We start from the raw sequence: 19,799 nt of genomic DNA on the forward strand, positions 1-19,799 counted from the left end.
CCCTCTTACAAAGGCGGACTCAGGTAGCGAGATTGGCCCAGTGGAACGTTTTGTTCTCGGGCTCTTCGTCGGCATCGGCACCGGGGCCATCGTGTGCATCGACGTCATCAGCGTCCAGACCTTCATCCTTGGCCGCCAGTGCATCGAGTGCATCGAGGCATCGGCCCTCTGCATCGGCGCCGAGACATCGGATAGCTGCATCGACGTCGGTGGTACCGGGACCTCGTCTCCTGATGTCGTCGGACGGTGGTGCATCGGGTGGAGTGCAGGTGAGGGCTGTCCATTCCCCCGCTGGTGACGGTGAGCCTTCGGGTGGGTCTCCCCCTACCCTGAGGGCTCCTGCGGTACAGCCCCCCCGGGATCGACCTGCTTCGACCTCGGCCCTGAGGAAGCGACGGATGGATTCTACGTCCTCCTCGTCGGTGCCGGGGAGCTCCGGTGACATGCTTCGGAAGAAGTCGAAGAAGCATCGACACCGGTCTCCTCCCCGCGTCGGCACCGAGAGCTCTGGGTCGCCGAGGGAGTCGGCACCCAGCAGGCATCGGCATCGAGAGGACCGCTCACCCTCTGTTCAGGAGGTGTCGATGCGCTCCACTCTGGACAGCCCGGACCAGCTTCCACGCCCGGAACAGGTTCTGACGTCGACGCCTGCATCGACCTACCTGCCTTTCTCTGCAGCCGCTCTGAACGAGAGCCTCCGGGCCGTTCTCCCAGAGATTCTGGGAGAGCTGTTGCGCCCTACCCCTCCGGTACCGGCGGTGCTTGCGCCTCCGGTACCGTCGAGCATGGCGCCGGCTGGCCCATCGCCCGGGGTGAGGTCCCCGACGTCGGTACCGCGTGCGGTGCCGACTGCAGCCACCTCCCAGGAGGGCTCCCCGACTACGTCGGCGGAGGGAGCTTCGCCGATGCGGGCAAGGGAGTCTACCTCTCGACGCCCCCATCGTGGACGTGGCTCCACGGAGTCGAGCCGGGCGAGGTTGCAGACACAGGTCCGTGAACTTGTGTCTGACACCGAGGGTGAGGCCTCATGGGAAGAAGAAGAAGACCCCAGATATTTCTCTGACGAGGAGTCTGAGGGTCTTCCTTCCGATCCCACTCCCTCTCCTGAAAGACAGCTTTCTCCTCCCGAGAGTCTGTCTTTTGCTTCCTTTGTCCGGGAGATGTCTACGGCCATCCCCTTCCCGGTGGTTGTGGAGGACGAGCCCAGGGCTGAAATGTTTGAGCTCCTGGACTATCCTTCTCCACCTAAGGAAGCGTCCACTGTTCCCTTGCACCATGTCCTGAAAAAGACATTGCTTGCGAACTGGACCAAGCCATTAAGTAACCCCCACATCCCCAAGAAGATCGAGTCCCAGTACCGGATCCATGGGGACCCAGAGCTGATGCGCACTCAGTTGCCTCACGACTCTGGAGTTGTGGATCTGGCCCTAAAGAAGGCTAAGAGTTCTAGGGAGCATGCTTCGGCGCCCCCGGGCAAGGACTCTAGAACCTTAGACTCCTTTGGGAGGAAGGCCTACCATTCCTCTATGCTCGTGGCCAAAATCCAGTCTTACCAGCTCTACACGAGCATACACATGCGGAACAATGTGCGGCAGTTGGCGGGCTTGGTTGATGCTCTTCCCCCTGAGCAAGCCAAGCCTTTTCAGGAGGTGGTCAGGCAGCTGAAGGCGTGCAGAAAATTCCTGGCCAGAGGGGTGTATGACACCTTTGATGTTGCGTCCAGGGCCGCTGCTCAAGGTGTGGTGATGCGCAGGCTCTCATGGCTGCGTGCCTCCGACCTGGAAAATAGACTCCAGCAGCGGATTGCGGACTCGCCTTGCCGTGCGGACAATATTTTTGGAGAGAAAGTCGAGCAGGTGGTAGAGCATCTCCACCAGCGGGATACCGCATTCGACAAGTTCTCCCGCCGGCAGCCTTCAGCATCTACCTCTACAGGTAGAAGATTTTTTGGGGGAAGGAGGACTGTTCCCTACTCTTCTGGCAAGCGTAGGTACAACCCTCCTTCTCGACAGCCTGCGGCCCAGGCTAAGCCCCAGCGCGCTCGCTCTCATCAGCAGCGTGCGCCTCAGCAAGGCCCCGCGGCTCCCCAGCAAAAGCAAGGGGCGAGCTTTTGACTGGCTCCAGCAGAGCATAGCCGACATCCAAGTGTCAGTGCCGGGCGACCTGCCGGTCGGGGGGAGGTTGAAAGCTTTTCACCAAAGGTGGCCTCTCATAACCTCCGATCAGTGGGTTCTGCAAATAGTCCGGCAAGGATACACCCTCAATTTGGCCTCAAAACCTCCAAATTGTCCACCGGGAGCTCAATCCTACAGCTTCCAGCACAAGCAGGTACTTGCAGAGGAACTCTCCGCCCTTCTCAGCGCCAATGCGGTCGAGCCCGTGCCATCCGGGCAAGAAGGGCTGGGATTCTATTCCAGGTACTTCCTTGTGGAAAATAAAACAGGGGGGATGCGTCCCATCCTAGACCTAAGGGCCCTGAACAAATATCTCGTAAAAGAAAAGTTCAGGATGCTTTCCCTGGGCACCCTTCTCCCCATGATTCAGCAAAACGATTGGCTATGCTCTCTGGACTTGAAGGATGCCTACACACACATCCCGATACTGCCAGCTCACAGACAGTATCTGCGATTTCAGTTGGGCACACGCCACTTCCAGTACTGTGTGCTACCCTTTGGGCTCGCCTCTGCGCCCAGGGTGTTCACAAAGTGCCTAGCTGTAGTAGCAGCGGCACTTCGCAGGCTGGGGGTGCATGTGTTCCCATATCTCGACGATTGGCTGGTGAAGAACACATCCGAGGCAGGAGCCCTGCAGTCCATGCAGATGACTATTCGCCTCCTGGAGCTACTGGGGTTTGTGATAAATTATCCAAAGTCCCATCTTCTCCCAGTGCAGAAACTCGAATTCATAGGAGCTCTGCTGGATTCTCGGACGGCTCGCACCCATCTCCCAGAGACGAGGGCCAACAACTTGTTGTCCCTCGTCTCGCGGGTGCGAGCGTCCCAGCAGATCACAGCTCGGCAGATGTTGAGATTGCTGGGCCACATGGCCTCCACAGTTCATGTGACTCCCATGGCCCGTCTTCACATGAGATCTGCTCAATGGACCCTAGCCTCCCAGTGGTTTCAGGCTGCTGGGGGTCTAGAAGACGTGATCCACCTGTCCACGAGTTTTCTCGAATCCCTGTATTGGTGGACAATCTGGTCCAATTTGACTCTGGGACGTCCTTTCCAAATTCCTCAGCCACAAAAAGTGCTGACAACGGATGCGTCTCTCCTGGGATGGGGAGCTCATGTCGATGGGCTTCACACCCAAGGAAGCTGGTCCCTCCAGGAACGTGGTCTACAGATCAATCTCCTGGAGTTGCGAGCGATCTGGAACGCTCTGAAGGCTTTCAGAGATCGGCTGTCCCATCAAATTATCCAAATTCAGACAGACAACCAGGTTGCCATGTACTATGTCAACAAGCAGGGGGGCACCGGATCTCGCCCCCTGTGTCAGGAAGCCGTCAGCATGTGGCTCTGGGCTCGCCGTCTAGGCATGGTGCTCCAAGCCACATATCTGGCAGGCGTAAACAACAGTCTGGCCGACAGACTGAGCAGGATTATGCAACCTCACGAGTGGTCGCTCAACTCCAGAGTGGTGCGCCAGATCTTCCAAGCGTGGGGCACCCCCTTGGTGGATCTCTTCGCATCTCGAGTGAACCACAAAGTCCCTCAGTTCTGTTCCAGACTTCAGGCCCCCGGCAGACTGGCATCGGATGCCTTCCTCCTGGATTGGGGGGAAGGCCTGCTGTATGCTTATCCTCCCATTCCTCTGGTGGGGAAGACTTTGTTGAAACTCAAACAAGACCGAGGCACCATGATTCTGATTGCTCCTTTTTGGCCGCGTCAGATCTGGTTCCCTCTTCTTCTGGAGTTATCCTCCGAAGAACCGTGGAGATTGGAGTGTTTTCCGACCCTCATCACGCAGAACGAAGGGGCTCTTCTGCATCTCAGCCTCCGGTCCCTGGCTCTCACGGCCTGGATGTTGAGAGCGTAGACTTTGCCTCTTTGGGTCTGTCAGAGGGTGTCTCCCGCGTCTTGCTTGCTTCCAGGAAAGATTCCACCAAGAGGAGTTACTTCTTTCTGTGGAGGAGGTTTGCCATCTGGTGTGACAGCAAGGCCCTAGATCCTCGTTCTTGTCCTACACAGACCCTGCTTGAATACCTTCTGCACTTGTCTGAGTCTGGTCTCAAGACCAACTCTGTAAGGGTTCATCTTAGTGCAATCAGTACATACCATTACCGTGTGGAAGGTAAGCCAATCTCAGGACAGCCTTTAGTTGTTCGCTTCATGAGAGGTTTGCTTTTGTCAAAGCCCCCTGTCAAGCCTCCTACAGTGTCATGGGATCTCAATGTCGTTCTCACCCAGCTGATGAAACCTCCTTTTGAGCCACTGAATTCCTGCCATCTGAGGTACTTGACCTGGAAGGTCATTTTCTTGGTGGCAGTTACTTCAGCTCGTAGAGTCAGTGAGCTTCAGGCCCTGGTAGCCCAGGCCCCTTACACCAAATTTCATCATAACAGAGTAGTCCTCCGCACTCACCCTAAGTTCTTGCCAAAGGTCGTGTCGGAGTTCCATCTGAACCAGTCAATTGTCTTGCCAACATTCTTTCCCCGTCCTCATTCCTGCCCTGCTGAACGTCAGCTGCACACATTGGACTGCAAGAGAGCATTGGCCTTCTATCTGGAGCGGACACAGCCCCACAGACAGTCCGCCCAATTGTTTGTTTCTTTTGATCCCAATAGGAGGGGAGTGGCTGTAGGGAAACGCACCATATCCAATTGGCTAGCAGATTGCATTTCCTTCACTTACGCCCAGGCGGGGCTGGCTCTTGAGGGTCATGTCACGGCTCATAATTTTAGAGCCATGGCTGCGTCGGTAGCCCACTTGAAGTCAGCCTCCATTGAAGAAATTTGCAAAGCTGCGACGTGGTCATCTGTCCACACATTCACATCGCATTACTGCCTGCAGCAGGATACCCGACGCGACAGTCGGTTCGGGCAGTCAGTTCTTCAGAACCTGTTTGGGCTTTAGGATCCAACTCCACCCCCCGAGGGCCCTGTTTGTTCTGTTCCAGGCTGCACTCTCAGTTAGTTGGTAAATTTTTTAGGTCAATCTCAGTTATGTCCTCGCCGTTGCGAGGCCCAATTGACCATGGTTGTTGTTTTGAGTGAGCCTGGGGGCTAGGGATTCCCCATCAGTGAGAACAAGCAGCCTGCTTGTCCTCGGAGAAAGCGAATGCTACATACCTGTAGAAGGTATTCTCCGAGGACAGCAGGCTGATTGTTCTCACAAACCCGCCCGCCTCCCCTTTGGAGTTGTGTCTTCCCTTGTATTGTCTTGCTACATACTGGACTGGCCGGCTCGAGCCGGTTTCGGGCGGGAAGACGGCCGCGCATGCGCGGTGCGCGCGGGCGCGCGAGGGCTAGCAAAGGACTTTGCTAGGAAGATTCCGATTGGAGGGGCTGCCGTGGACGTCACCCATCAGTGAGAACAATCAGCCTGCTGTCCTCGGAGAATACCTTCTACAGGTATGTAGCATTCGCTTTACTATGTAAGCCGCATTGAGCCTGCAATATGTGGGAAAGCGCGGGGTACAAATGTAATAATAATAATAATAGGTTCCTCGACCTTTAATCTGGTCCGTGCAACAGCTAAATACTTTCCTCTTTCTGATATCATTACAGATCATTAAAAAGCTCATAGAAAGGAAGCAAGCACAGATTCGCAAGGTGTACCCGGGACTATCCTGTTTCAAGGAAGGAGTACGACAGATCCCTATAGAAAGCATTCCTGGAATTAGTATGTACCACCCTCCCTCACACTGTGTCATTAACAGTATGGCAGTACGCTAATTGACCTGAAATCAAAATATGCATCCAAGATGGCAACTGTTTCAAGTTACTGCATTAGGAGGTCTGATTTTTTACTGTGGTCTATCAAAATATCAATTCTGGAGATAAAATATCTGATGTCTGGAGATGAAATGTCTGATTTTTACTGTGGTCTATTAAAATATCAATCCTGGAGAAAAATACAGGATTTATTTTATCCCAGAGTTTGATGATTAAAAAAAATATGGATGAAATCCAAACATGTTTGCAACATAAAATTGTCAGCAAGTTATACTGTACTTCTTTTACAGTCCAGTGTGCCAAGCGATGAACAGGAGGAGACTTTTGTTGACAGGCTTATGGGTTAATTAGTACAGAAAATGTTTTGTATTCTGTCTTGATTGGGCTTCCCCTAGTTCTGAAATCCCCTTCAGGGTGCAGCTCTTAGATTTCATTGGCTGTAGCTCTAACTAACATCTGGTGGGCTATCACATCAGGGATTTACCTCTAGCTGCCTGATGCTCTCAACTGCTCTGCAAAGCAGCATGCTACATAATCGTCTTCACAAATAAAACTGAAAAGCAAAGACTCCAGACTGTCGGGTCTGTAATAACCTGATTCAGACAGTCATGGCTGACACACGTTTGCTACCTAGAAAGGAGAAGATTCATCTGATTGGCTAGTTTGGCGTTTTACAGGCTTATGCCTCCCCTCTGCGTAGGAGGTAGGTGCTGAGTGCTAAATAATACTGTTTTTGAAATGTAATCATTATTTTGTGACTGTATTTCATGAACATTATTGTCATTGAAAGAAAATACTATGGATATGGTCTATAGAAGACTCCATTTTAAAGTAGCAGTGGCATTACTGAGGCTTCAAGTAAAGTGAAGCATCGTTAGAAAGTTTCTTTCTGTTTTTGTTGTAGGGCACAAAATAGGTTTTTTTGTTTGTTTTTTCTTTAAATTCAGGTCCACTTGTGTGCAATTTAATATAATTGTGTTGTAAGAAAATACACAAGAATAAACTGAAACTATTGGAAATGACACTTCTTGATCTGTTCTTACAAAGTGTTATATACCTGACAGAATATGGAAACTGTTGACTTTATCTTTTATAAGGTTTTTCAGAACTAATGGAAGTTATGTAACCTAGGTTCAAAAGTTCAGTAAACTACATACCACAAATGTTATTTAAAAAAATTGTATATGGAAGGTGCATTGTAATCCGGGCCTCTGACTTTTTCCCACTCTACAGGATTGTGGGAAATGCAGATCTGCTCAGAAAGCATTCTTTTCATCCTGCTGTAGTACCGATAGTGATCCATCAATTGCTCTCTGCCTGGCAAGTGTTCCCTCTACCCCACCCCATTACGTCCTCTGCTTTTGGCTGGCTTACTGAACCCTTTGTGGCTGACACCACCTGTCCTCCTGCCACTACCCAACATGCAGCTTTCTGCTCTGCACTAGCTACTTGCTTATTCATTGCTCTTTCTGCTACTACCCAGCCTACTTTCCCCTCTTCCTCCTCCATTACAACTGCCTAGCACTAACACAGCCACCAGCTGCATACTTTTTCATTTTTGTCTGGAGTGCTGGCATAGTTGGCAGATGTGCAGTGGGGGAAGAGAAGCATTGCATGCAGCAAAATGAGGCTAATTGAAGGAAGGGGTGCGGACAAATAGAGAAGTGGAGAAATGAGTGGACTGCAGGAGCCAGGAGGAGATATTGAGTGAAGGAGGACAGAGGAAAGAAAGATATCTTGGTGAGGGAAGAGAAGGTGTAGTAAGTAAAGGCAACATATGATTGTGTGCAAAATTTTAGGAACCCCTGATCAAATCGTATGTTTCGATGAATCACTAAATGAACAGAAACTAGTACAGCCTTTTATGTGGTCCATAAGATTTTAATGAATTATTACTATTTGGTTGCATATTTTAACAGATTGAAGTAACAAAAAAGTGAATATTGCATAAGCAAATGCTTGGACGCCCTTCCAGTTGATTCTTTACTCCTGTTATTAAAGTTGTTATTCAGGCACAAATTACTGGATTCTATAAAGGGCGCTCAAGTTTGTGCACCCAAATTTGGGCACAATTCTGAGATGCGTGCACAATTAAATTGGGTAATGGCCAATTAACATTGATAATTGGGTGCTAACAATTATTGATGTTAATTGGCACCAATTTGGATTTGCAGGCGCATCTTGCTACACGCTTTTCTATAAATCTGCACGTCCAGACCCCATGGCGTGCACCCCAAAAGGAGGCATGGCCATGGAATGGGCCTGGCCAGATCAGGAGCATTCCAGAAATTTGTGCGCAGTATTATAGAATGCCATGACTAGGCATCAGGATTTACACCTAGTTTCAGCAGGTGAAAGTCCTGGCGCCCAAATTTGGGTATGGGAATCAGCACTACATGCTATTTTGTAAAGGGCACTCAACCTGGAGCGCCCTTTATAGAATAACACTGGTACTGATTTTTTTCCCCTTGGCCAAATTTGGGCGCCATTTACTGAATCTGGTCCTAAATGCTTAGTGGTTACGTCTTCACTCAGTCAGTGATGTCAATTCCATGGTTGAACAAATACTCTGACCCTGATGCTGGGCTTGATGGACCTTTGGTCTGTCCCAGTGTGGCAATACTTATGTACTTCTAATCTTTGAGCTTGCGATGATTGTTCTGTCCACTTTTAACAACCAGGGGCCCCTTCAAGCAGCTGTCTAAGCATTTGAAAATGAAGACAATAAATTCTTATGCATTAGTGCAGGCTTGTCCAGCCTATGGGCCGCAGACCAGAATCCAACCCAACAAGTTCCTTTTTGTGGCCCTTGGAAGCTTGGCAATTCTTGTGGGGCCTACAGCGAGGTTCCTGCTTCCCCACCACGACTGAACTCTGTAAGCTTGAGCCATGCTGTGCTGGAAGTTTGGATTGGTAATACAGGTTCAAGTCTTGAGAGGCTTGAAACCGCAAGACCAACCCAAAGTTCCAGCACCATGTAGCTCAAGCTTGCAGAGAGCCATGTCGCAGTGGGGAAGCAGGAATACCATTGTTTCTTCTGCAGCTGAAGCCAGGTGAGGGGAAACAGACTAGGTAAAGACAGGGGGAGAGTACATGAGAGAGAGAGAGACTGGGTAAAGGCTAGGGGGGCACATGAGAGAAAGCGAGAGAGAGAGACTGGTGGAGAGGGAACAAAACACTGTCGTATTTTGCCACTTTGACTAAACAAGAGGCAAAATATGATGGTGCATGTTTTGGCCATCTGAATGATACAAAATATAAAATGTGGCCCCAGATAGAAAAAGCCTGCATTAGTGGAAGACTACGAAGATATCTAAAAACTTCCCACTAGTAATTTTCAACTGTTGAACTTAAGACAAGATCTAGAAGACCAAAAAAAAATCTCTGATAGAAGAACCTGAAAACTGGGTAGATCTGCAAAACAAAACCCACAGATCACTGCAAATGACCTGCTGAAAACTTTAGCTGACACTGGAATGGTTCTTAGGGTCACAGCAAAGCATTGCCTACATAAAAATGATGTGTATGAAGAGTTATCTCATCACAAAAGCTACGGTCTAAAGTATACAAAAGAAAGCCTTTATAAACCTGAAATGTTTTGGAACACAGTGCTTTGAGTTGATGAAACAAAAATTAAATTGTTGATCTGTGACATAAATGCACAGGAGGTGAGTCTCTTTGAAAAGGGGGCATTGGATGAAGGTGAAAAGGGACAGACGTAACCTAAGGAAATACTTCATGGAAGGATGGTGACTGTGTGGAACAGCTTCCCAGTGGAGGTGGTAGAGACGAATTCAAGAAAGCTTGGGACAAGTATATAGGATCTGTAAAGGAGAGGAAGGGATAGTGGATGGCATGGTTGAGCAGACTGGATAGGCCATATGGTGTTTTATCTGCCTTCATTTTTCTGTGTTTCTGTCCACATCCAATATCGACACGAGGCAGGTGTGATCCCCATACAGTAATAGCAGAAGACAACAGATCAGACAAGATGAAGAGCAAACTTTTATTAAAATAGCTCAACGTGGCCACGTTTCACCTATGGCAGGCTGCTTCAGGGGCAGCAACTGTTAAGCAGATATAAATCAAATCATAAGAACATATACAGTATAAATCAGGATAAAATTATACAAACATCTAAAATATTCCAGCGAATAACATAACAAAGCAAATAATAAATAATCAAATTGTAATAAATAGTGGAGAAAACATTATAAATTAAGCGTAACATACATAGAGGCAAAATGGCCCCTTTTTCTATTTCCCCCATTAATGACCAAATGCCAATTTTCCCATTAGCATGTGGCCATTAGCGTGTGAGCCTCCACCGTCATCCATCGTGTAGGCAGCAAGAGCTCATGCGCCAATCGGTTAACACGTGGCAGTAGAAAAATCGGCCATTTTGCCACGGCAGTGAAAATGCTTTAGCATGTGGGAATGACCCGCGTAAGGATATGCTAAGGCCACTTTTTACTGCAGTTTGGTAAATGGGCCCCTACGTATGTTATGTAGGGTGGCCTAGTGGTTAGAGTGGTGGACTTTGGTCCTGGGGAACTGGGTTCGATTCCCACTGCAGGCACAGGCAGCTCCTTGTCACTCTGGGCAAGTCACTTAACCCTCCATTGCCCCATGTACAAATAAGTACCTGTATATAATATGTAAGCCGCATTGAGCCTGCCATGAGTGGGAAAGCGCGGGGTACAAATGTAATAAAAATTAAAAAAAAAATTTTAATTAAAATTTTTAATCGCAATCTATTGCACTATTAAAAATGTTAATCACATGATTAAATACCGGCCAGCGGTCCATTGGGGGGCATGCATTCCCCCCCCCCCCATTAGATATACCTTTGCTGGTGGGGCCACCAAAGCCCCACCAGTCAAAGAAATCCACTGCCAAAGCAGCCCCATTCCTCCTTATGCTGCCTCAGGAGTGAGGAAGTCAGCAGGGTGTCTTCAGCTGCCGATACTGGCACTCACTGAACATGGACAGTTCATGCACAAACTGAGCATGCTTGGGGAGTGCAAGCATTGATGGCTGGAGGCACCCCGCTAACGTCCTCACTCCTGAGGCAATACAAGGAAGGGGGGACTCCGGCAGATTTCTTCGACTGGCGGATGTTTGAGCTGCCCCACCAGCCATTGAAGGTACTGCAGCTTTGGATGGAACTGGGGCCTGATCCCAAAGGAAGGGGGCCTAGGTGTCCAAGGCCTCGCTCTCCATCTCCCCTGTAGCTATGCCTCCAGCTCCAACTCTGTCTCCCTTCCTCTCCTCTCATCTACCCCCAGGTCTATCATCCCTCTTCCTTCTCTCTCGAGCCCCCATCGGTCCAACAGCTCTCTTCCTTCTTTTCCTCCTTACTCCAGGTCCATTATCTCTTGCTCCCTCTCTCTGAGCCCAACATCTCTCCCTCTCTCTTCTCACTACATCCTTCTGTCTCTCAGTTTGGCTTCTCTCTCACTCCCCCCCCCCCCCCCCAGCCACCCAATGTTCTCTCTTTCTTCCTCTCCCCCCCCCCCCCCCCCCCGGCCACCTGAAGTTCTCTCTACCTCCTCTCCCCCCACACACATAGTCACCCAAGGTTCTCTCTTTCTGCCTCCCACCCCACGGCCACCTGTGGTTCTCATAATTCCCCCCACCGCTGCCTGCACATGGTCCGGCATCTCTTTCCCTGACCGCCAGTGGCTCTCTCATCCCTCCCCTTCCCATCCGGTTTTACCTTTTTCCATTTTCAGTAAAATTTTGGATTCTGCAGCTGCAGCAGCAGTACTCAAAAACTGCCTGCACTGGGCCTTCCCGCTGACCCGTCCCAAACAGGAAGTTATGTCAGAAGGGGGCGGGATGGGTCAAAGGGAAGGCCCTGTGCAGGCAGCAGTAGCTTTTCAGTAAAAAAAAATTAAAGGAGGAAAGAGGATGTATATTTCAGCAACCAATGATCCAAAATATACCTGAAAATCAACCATAAAGTACTTATAGGAAAGGAAACCCTTTAGAAAGATCTTCACAGTCTCCAGACTAATATTATTGAAAGAATGTGGGGAGGTAGACATAGAGTGCATGCAGAGAGATCTAAGAATATTTCTGAGTTAGAAAAGTTCTGCAAGGAAGAGTATGGAAAACATTGCAAAAGTAAGAATAGAAAGACTCCTAGCTGACTACAGGAAATGTTTGGAAGTTGTTATTTTTGCCAAAGGAGGGGTTACAAAGTACTGATTGAAAGGGCAAACAGAGTTTTGCACCTGCCATTTTCACTGTAGAAACGGCAAAAAAATAATGATACATTACAGTTTTAACACTGTACACTAGAAAACCCCAAAAGGAACAGCAGACTGTTCAACACTATGCCATGTAGACGTTGGTTCAGCTGCTGTTCTCGTAGAGATTCATTGAAAAATACAGTTTGACCAGGGGTGCGTAACCTTTTGCACACAACTGTAGGTGCATACCTGCCTGTATGAAATAGACGCTGACAATGATCCCCAGAAGTGCACAAATGCTCATGCAAAAATATACACTTGCTCCATAGAAGGTGTAAATGTGTGCTTGTACTTTATGAGGGTAATTTTGTAAAGCTTTTCAGTGTGTAAAACTGATTTTATAAAATTACCCCGCTTGTCAACAAGACCACATGTACTCCTATGCAAGCCAGGTGTGGGCAAAATAGTGAAGCATGTGAGTTCTTTATAAAATACCTAATGTCATGTAGATCAGTGTTTCCAAGTCCAGTCCATGAGTACCCCTTGCAAATCAGGTTTTCAGGATATCCTGAGTGAATATTTTTAGATTGTAAGCTCTTTTGAGCAGGGACTGTCTCTCTCTGTGTCAGGTGTTCAGCGCTGCGTGCGTCTGGTAGCGCTTTACAAATGCTAATAATAATAATAAGCATGAAAGATATTTGCATGTAATGGAGGCAGTATATGCAAATGAAGTTCGTGCATATTCATTGTGGATATCTTGAAAACCTGACTGGCAAGGGGTACTCCAGGACTGGACTTGGGAAACACTGTGGTACATTGTACTCATGTACACTTACACCAGCTTCTGAGCTGCTGTACATGTTATGGTTTCAGTCTAGTCACGACTTCTGTCGGTTTACTCTAGAATTTTATAAAGACACACAAGCGTCTGTGTGTCTCTATAATATAGACCAGGAAGAGGCATCTTCATGCCCTCTGTTATAAAATGACTCCCTAAGGCAGTAGTTCCTAAACCTGGTCCTGGAGGCACCCCAGCCAGTCAGGGTTTCAGGATACCCGCAATGAATATTCATGAGAGAGATTTGCATGCACTGTCTCCACTGAATTCAAATCTATCTCATGAATATTCATTGTGGATATACTGAAAACCTGATTGGCTGGGGTGCCTCCAGGACCATGTTTGGGAACCACTGCCCTAAGGACTAGATTCTATATATGGCACTGAAAAAAAATGCACTTAGCACTATTCTGTAAACCTCACCTAAGTTAGGCAGGGTTTTAGAATAGTTGTAGCGCCCGTTCCTGGGACTAAATTTAGTCACGGCCGTTTACGCCAACTAAAACCTGGCGTAGAAGCATACTTAATTGGTTAGTAAGCCAATCAGCGCCGATAATTGAGTGTTAAGCAATTATCAGTACTAATTGTGACTAATTAGGATTTACGTGCATAACTCGCTAAACATATTCTATAAAGTGATGCGCATAAATCGGACCAGGCGGATCCCAAAAGGAGGCCGGGAGGGACAAGGGCGGGTTGTGGGCATTCCTAAATTGACGCGTATTCTATAACACTGTATGTAAATTTTAGGAATGCCCACAACCCGCCCTTGTCCCTCCCGGCCTCCTTTTGGGATCCGCCTGGTCCGATTTATGCGCATCACTTTATAGAATATGTTTAGCGAGTTATGCACGTAAATCCTAATTAGTCACAATTAGTACTGATAATTGCTTAACACTCAATTATCGGCGCTGATTGGCTTTCTAACCAATTAAGTTTTGTGCGTAAATCTGGTATGCGTGCTTATTTGCGTGCAGAACTTTAGTCACCATTTACGCAATCTGGGGTTAAGTGTGTAAGCGTATATTTTGTATAATACATCTGTGCATTGCGTCTTCACCCCCAGGAATGCCTATATGCCATCTTGTGGGCACATGTACTTACACACATGTATATGGCTGGACGCTTTTATAAGACAACTTTTCTATGTGTAATCCATGCTTTACATGCATGAAATGCTTTCTAAAAGTACTTCCATAATGTTTAACAATGTCAGCTTCTGAAAGAAAGCCCAGAACACAAATCGGTAAATTGAGCAGGTAGGAGTTATTAGAATGTAGGGCCCGATGGTCAAAAAGGTTTAACAGGGCAGGACAAGCTCCTGCCTGGTTAAACCCCGCTGAACTGGCCACCTGCCAGTATTCAGCAGCAGTTAAGCACGTAGTGCTGCTAAATACTGCCTCTGAGTACCATGGCACTCTCCATTTAGTGGCAAGGTGCCATGGCAGTCAGAGGCAATATTTAGCAGCACTACCTGCTTAACTGCTGCTGAATACTGGCAGGTGGCCAGTTCAGCGGGGTTTAACCAGTTAGCAGTGATACTCAGTCCGCTGACTGGATAAGTAAGCACATAAACTTAGGACAGCAAAAATGCTGTCCTAACTATATCTGCCAAGCTAACTGAACACCAGTCTTAATATTGGCCAGTGCTCTACTGGATATACCTGGATATTCAGTTCTGTAGTACCAACATGGCCCAGCATTGCATATCCTGGTTTAAATTCAGCCCATGGTTATCAGTGGCCAAAATAAACGCTGATCCCTGTGGGCTGAATATCAGGCCTATAGTTTTTACAAAGAAACATCTCTTTTCGGTAGAGAAGAGTCGATCATAGTGGGAGCTTCAGGCTCTGTTCCAGTTCTCTGAAATAACCTGTCAGATTAAGGGATTGTGGGTGAGACACTGAAAGGTGCACAGAGTGCATGTCATTCCAACCTTTTCCCAGTGTGTGTGTGTGTGTGTGTGTAAGGATTAAAAAATGTGATGCTGTGCTGAGGAAGGAAGATTAAGCGGCACCCTAACTGGAAGGATGTGTGTAGAAGACGAGCTCAATTAGGCAGGTTTGTGTAATGCAATGTTTGCTCTTATATCAGGCTTTGGAGGTAGCAGCTTTCTTATTTAATATTTAATCTTATTGGTCTACAGGAGAGACAGGCTGGAAACCAAGCATAAAAGAGAAAGGGTAAGACTTGATAGGATCATACCATTTAAGTTGGGTTTTTATAACTCCTTATTTAAATGTTAAGGTAATTTTACACAGAGAATGTATTGAGGATAATTTTGTAAGGGGGCACCTAGTGTAAGTGGAGTTCAGGTGTCTGTTTTAGGTCACCTGTACCTATATTTTTAAAGTACGCATGTAAATCATTGTATTTTATAATTTGTGCATGTACATGTATGCTCTGCCTACACTCTGCCCCTGTATTCACCTTACAGCAAAGTGCCATGCTGTCAAAGTGCACGCTGTTACTCGTGTCAGTATTTTATAAGAGGCCATTTCTGTTTGTATTTAGCCACATATGGATAAAAATGACTTTATAAAATTACCCCCATTGTACTTTAGCTACACCAGTGTATTGTCTGTAAATTTCAAAGCGAAAACACATTTTGGTTTGCTACAATACAAAATCTTAAATGCACAAGGAGATAAAGAACTGTCTTTTGGCACGTCACCTTAACCCTGCCTAGGAGACGTGATCAGAAGTTCTTTTGGATTTTCTCCCAAGAAGTACAGGGGGTCCATGAAACAGATCAAACTAGCAAAAACATAGCATGTATGCAGCATTAAGTACAAGGCAAACAACAGTACTCAAGAAACTAGCACCTTGACAGATGCAAATTCTAATTGGGCAGCCAAACAACATTCTTTTCAAAATCAAACATATAAGGCATTCTATAAAGGTTATATACCCAAATTTACGCTCCTAAAATTTATGCTGCTATATTTATGAGCATAATTTATGTTCCTAAATAACAAGCATAGTCTATACTCCAAAATAGATTATGTTCATAAATTAGCAGCATAAAATTTAGGAGCATAACCTTTATAGAATAATGCCCATATTGGGCAAAGAGTGAAAGAGCTGTGTTCGTTTTCAGCTCCCGCTTTTACCTTTGACTCTTAGAATTCTACCCCGTTGAACTTGGTTGAATTCTGTCAGGTAGGCTGATTGGAATTCAGAATTATGATAAGTGGCTGTGAAGCATCAGCACCACTAAACTTTGCCATCACAACACCAGGTTCACGGTATTATAGAGGGTCACCTGGCTGGCTGACCTTTCCCACTATCCAGTAGCAGATGAGCTGGTCTCTCCCTCACTGATATAACAAATCTTCTCAGCTGAACTACAAAATAGCCCCATTTAGCTTCACTTACAATAACCTCTGGCCAGCCTGAGCATCTGAAAGGGTTTCTTCCCCCCCCCCCCCCATCAGATAGCTAGAGAATACTTCTCAAGTGTAATCAAAACAAACACATGGCTGGAAGTAAGAGTGATGGAATTGGAGTGTGTTCACTTGTTCGTTTTCCCATTCATCCTTGCATGTACCAGAGGCTGTCTCCTCATCTGGCAGAAACTATTATTTCATCCCAGTCAGATTCACAGTAAGATTCGCTGTGACAAAACTACCAATGCCTGATGGCTCCTACTGGTTTGTATCTTGGTCCTAAAAAGGTCCTCTGAGTGTCCTTAGAAATGGAAATGTGAATTATTTGTAGAATGTAGTAGAAATTTAGTGATTCAGGAGTAACTTTAAAAAACAAAAACCCACTAATAACATACTGGCCACTAGATTTTATTAGCTGATAACCAAACAGCCAACATAACTGCAGACAAATTTCTCTCACATTGCATTGGAGAACAGAAATTAATCCCCTTTGTCAATATTTTCTTTCAAGTAAAGAGCCCAAAGATCCAGATCAACTGTACAGCACGTTAAAAAGCATTCTGCAGCAGGTGAAGGTGGGTATTGGTTTTCATTCATTTCGTGTTTGTGCTTTGAAAATGCTTTCCAGTATGGAATTTCCATGTTAGATACCTTACGTTTTTTCTTTACCAAAGAGCCATCAAAGCGCTTGGCCCTTCATGGAACCCGTGAAGAGAACAGAAGCTCCCGGATATTATGAAGTTATAAGGTTTCCCATGGGTAATGCAATTAATATTTTTCTAAGTATAGCTGTAAAGATCTCTGTAGAGGGTGATGAGTGAGAGAAATTGGGATTTCTGTATGTAAATTAACTGGATTTGGAAATTATACTTAGGGCTTCAGATTTTAGGCCTTAACTGATATACACCCCTAATGCACGCTGGAAAAACACCACTTCTCCTGGTTTGGTCTCAACCTTCCATGGCTTGTCTTGTATCCTCCACCCAGTTTTATTGCCTTTGCAAATGTGCATATTTGACTCAACTTGAAAGGGCATCAGGCAGTGGGACCTGTGTCGCACAAAATACCAGTCAACACTGATGTATTATCTCCTCAAAGAGCCCAAATTAACTGGAAAATAAACACTTAAATTTACAATTTATAAACACCTAGGGATAGAATCCCTAATTATCTAGACCACACCAAACTTTTCCCTCCCTGTCTCAGACACCCTGAAGGTTCTCGGAGTTACCATTGATCGAAATCTCACACTTGAAAACCATGTGAAGAATACAACCAGGAAGATGTTTCAGTCTATGTGGAAACTCAGAAGACTGAAACCTTTCTTCCCAAGAGGTATTTTTCGCAACATGGTACATCAGTGGTGCTGAGTCATCTAGACTATTGCAATGCGCTGTATGCTGGTTGTAAAGAGCATATCATCAAGAAACTTCAAACAGCCCAGAACACCGCAGCTAGACTCGTATTTGGAAAAACAAAATATGAAAGCGCAAAACTCCTTAGAGAGAAGCACAATTGGCTTCCAGTTAAAGAACGTACTGTGTTCAAAGTTTGCACTCTGGTTCATAAAGTCATTAATGGTAATGCCCTGGCATACATGTCAGACCTTATTGATTTGCCACCCAGGAACGCTAAAAGATCAGCATGCACATTCCTGGGTCTTCATTTCCCTAGCTGACATGCGTCCTGCTTTTCCTACATTGGCACACAGCTGTGGAATGCATTACCACTTGATCTGAAAACTATTCACGACCTAACCAACTTTCGAAAATCACTAAAGGCTTTTCTTTTTAACAAGGCTTACCATAACAATTAACAATAGGAATTCCAATGCATCACTACTTACTTGATAATCTGACTGTTTTCTGATTTATTGAATTGATCATATCCATTATGTTACACTTGTTTTTGTATGTAACCAATTGTTTATCTACTCTTGAATGGCGCCTGCCATGATGTAATATTGTAAGCCACATTGAGTCTGCAAATAGGTGGGAAAATGTGAGATACAAATGCAACAAATAAATAAATAATGAGAGGAAGTGACGTCAGCGAGCAGAGATGGCCACTTGAAAGTGCTGCTCGGCTGAAGCTAGAGCTATTTAGCGGTGTTTACCCCTTGAAATAAGCAGCGTCCTAAAAATAAACAACATCGAGCAAAAAAGCGGGAGCATGGCGGCACGGAAGAAACTCGCGAAATTTAAATTCACCGCAGAGAACCCGGGGACAGGGAAAAGTGCTGGCTGGAAAGCGGTGGTGCGAGGAACAAAAATGGCGACTGGAGATTCGGACTCGGAATTGGACCCTGAGGAGCATAGCGTCCCTGAAGCGGAATTGGGCAGGATGGATGTGGCTTAGTGGTTCAAAGACCTGAAAGCAGAAATGATAGCTACCAGAAGGAGTATTGAAATGGCGGAAGGAGAATTACATGAGGAGATGAAAGAGATTGGCAACCGCATGGCGGAAACGGAGGAGAAGGTTGACAACATGGAGCTGGAAGTGCGGAGCTTGCAGGTGGCACTCAAAAAAGAGAAACAACTGAGAACAGACCTGGAGACTGTGAAAATGAAGCTCCTGCTCCCACTATCCAGCAGGCCTCCTTCTGAAGATGAAGCCTCTGCTCCCAATCTCCAGCAGACCTCACTGGCCTGTAGCCTCTGAACAGGACTCCAAACAGTCTCTTCCCAGCATCCTGAGCAATCCAACCTTCAGCTCCTGGGCCCCTTTTTCACTCAGGGTGAGCTGGTTCTCAGTATGCAAATTGTATGCAGATTAGCTTGTTATCCTTTCACGCTCAGGGTGACCTGGTTCTCCAGAGGCAAAATTAAACAGGTCTTACAAACAGCATATTCAAGCAATTCTTTATTCCAGCCCCTGGGCACAGTTCTTCTAGCTTAAATACTTTATACCTTTACATATCTTCACACTGAGCCTCCCCACACAGATTCCTGGGCTCAGCATTAACCTCAATACTTTGGGGACTTCTAACCCCAGGCTTTGCAGCCTGCTTCTCAGTACTACTACTACTACTACTACTATTTAGCATTTCTATAGCGCTACAAGGCATACGCAGCGCTGCACAAACATAGAAGAAAGACAGTCCCTGCTCAAAGAGCTTACAATCTAATAGACAAAAAATAAATAAAGTAAGCAAATCAAATCAATTAATGTGAACGGGAACGAAGAGAGGAGGGTAGGTGGAGGCGAGTGGTTACAAGTGGTTACGAGTCAAAAGCAATGTTAAAGAGGTGGGCTTTCAGTCTAGATTTAAAGGTGGCCAAGGATGGGGCAAGACGTAGGGGCTCAGGAAGTTTATTCCAGGCGTAGGGTGCAGCGAGACAGAAGGCGCGAAGTCTGGAGTTGGCAGTAGTGGAGAAGGGAACAGATAAGAAGGATTTATCCATGGAGCGGAGTGCAAGGGGAGGGGTGTAGGGAAGGACGAGTGTGGAGAGATACTGGGGAGCAGCAGAGTGAATACA

The 19,799-nt window shown here is 46.6% G+C and overlaps 1 protein-coding gene across 3 annotated transcripts in view; it reads left to right on the forward strand.

Moving 5' to 3' along the window:
* KAT2B (lysine acetyltransferase 2B) overlaps nucleotides 1–19,799 on the forward strand; it is a 341,159-nt gene that overhangs the window by 289,289 nt on the left and 32,071 nt on the right. The window contains exons 14-17 of one of the 3 annotated variants that reach the window (XM_030202748.1): nucleotides 5,729–5,843; nucleotides 15,078–15,114; nucleotides 16,832–16,895; nucleotides 16,995–17,079. In XM_030202748.1, the coding sequence (XP_030058608.1) occupies nucleotides 5,729–5,843; nucleotides 15,078–15,114; nucleotides 16,832–16,895; nucleotides 16,995–17,079 (301 nt within the window). Of the gene's footprint in view, nucleotides 1–5,728; nucleotides 5,844–7,129; nucleotides 7,214–15,077; nucleotides 15,115–16,831; nucleotides 16,896–16,994; nucleotides 17,080–19,799 lie in introns of those variants that run through there. The other 2 variants (XM_030202756.1, XM_030202763.1) reach the window with 2 other exon arrangements.

The sequence above is a fragment of the Microcaecilia unicolor genome, chromosome 1, assembly GCF_901765095.1.
Source record: "Microcaecilia unicolor chromosome 1, aMicUni1.1, whole genome shotgun sequence".
NCBI classification, from domain to species: Eukaryota; Metazoa; Chordata; class Amphibia; order Gymnophiona; family Siphonopidae; genus Microcaecilia; species Microcaecilia unicolor.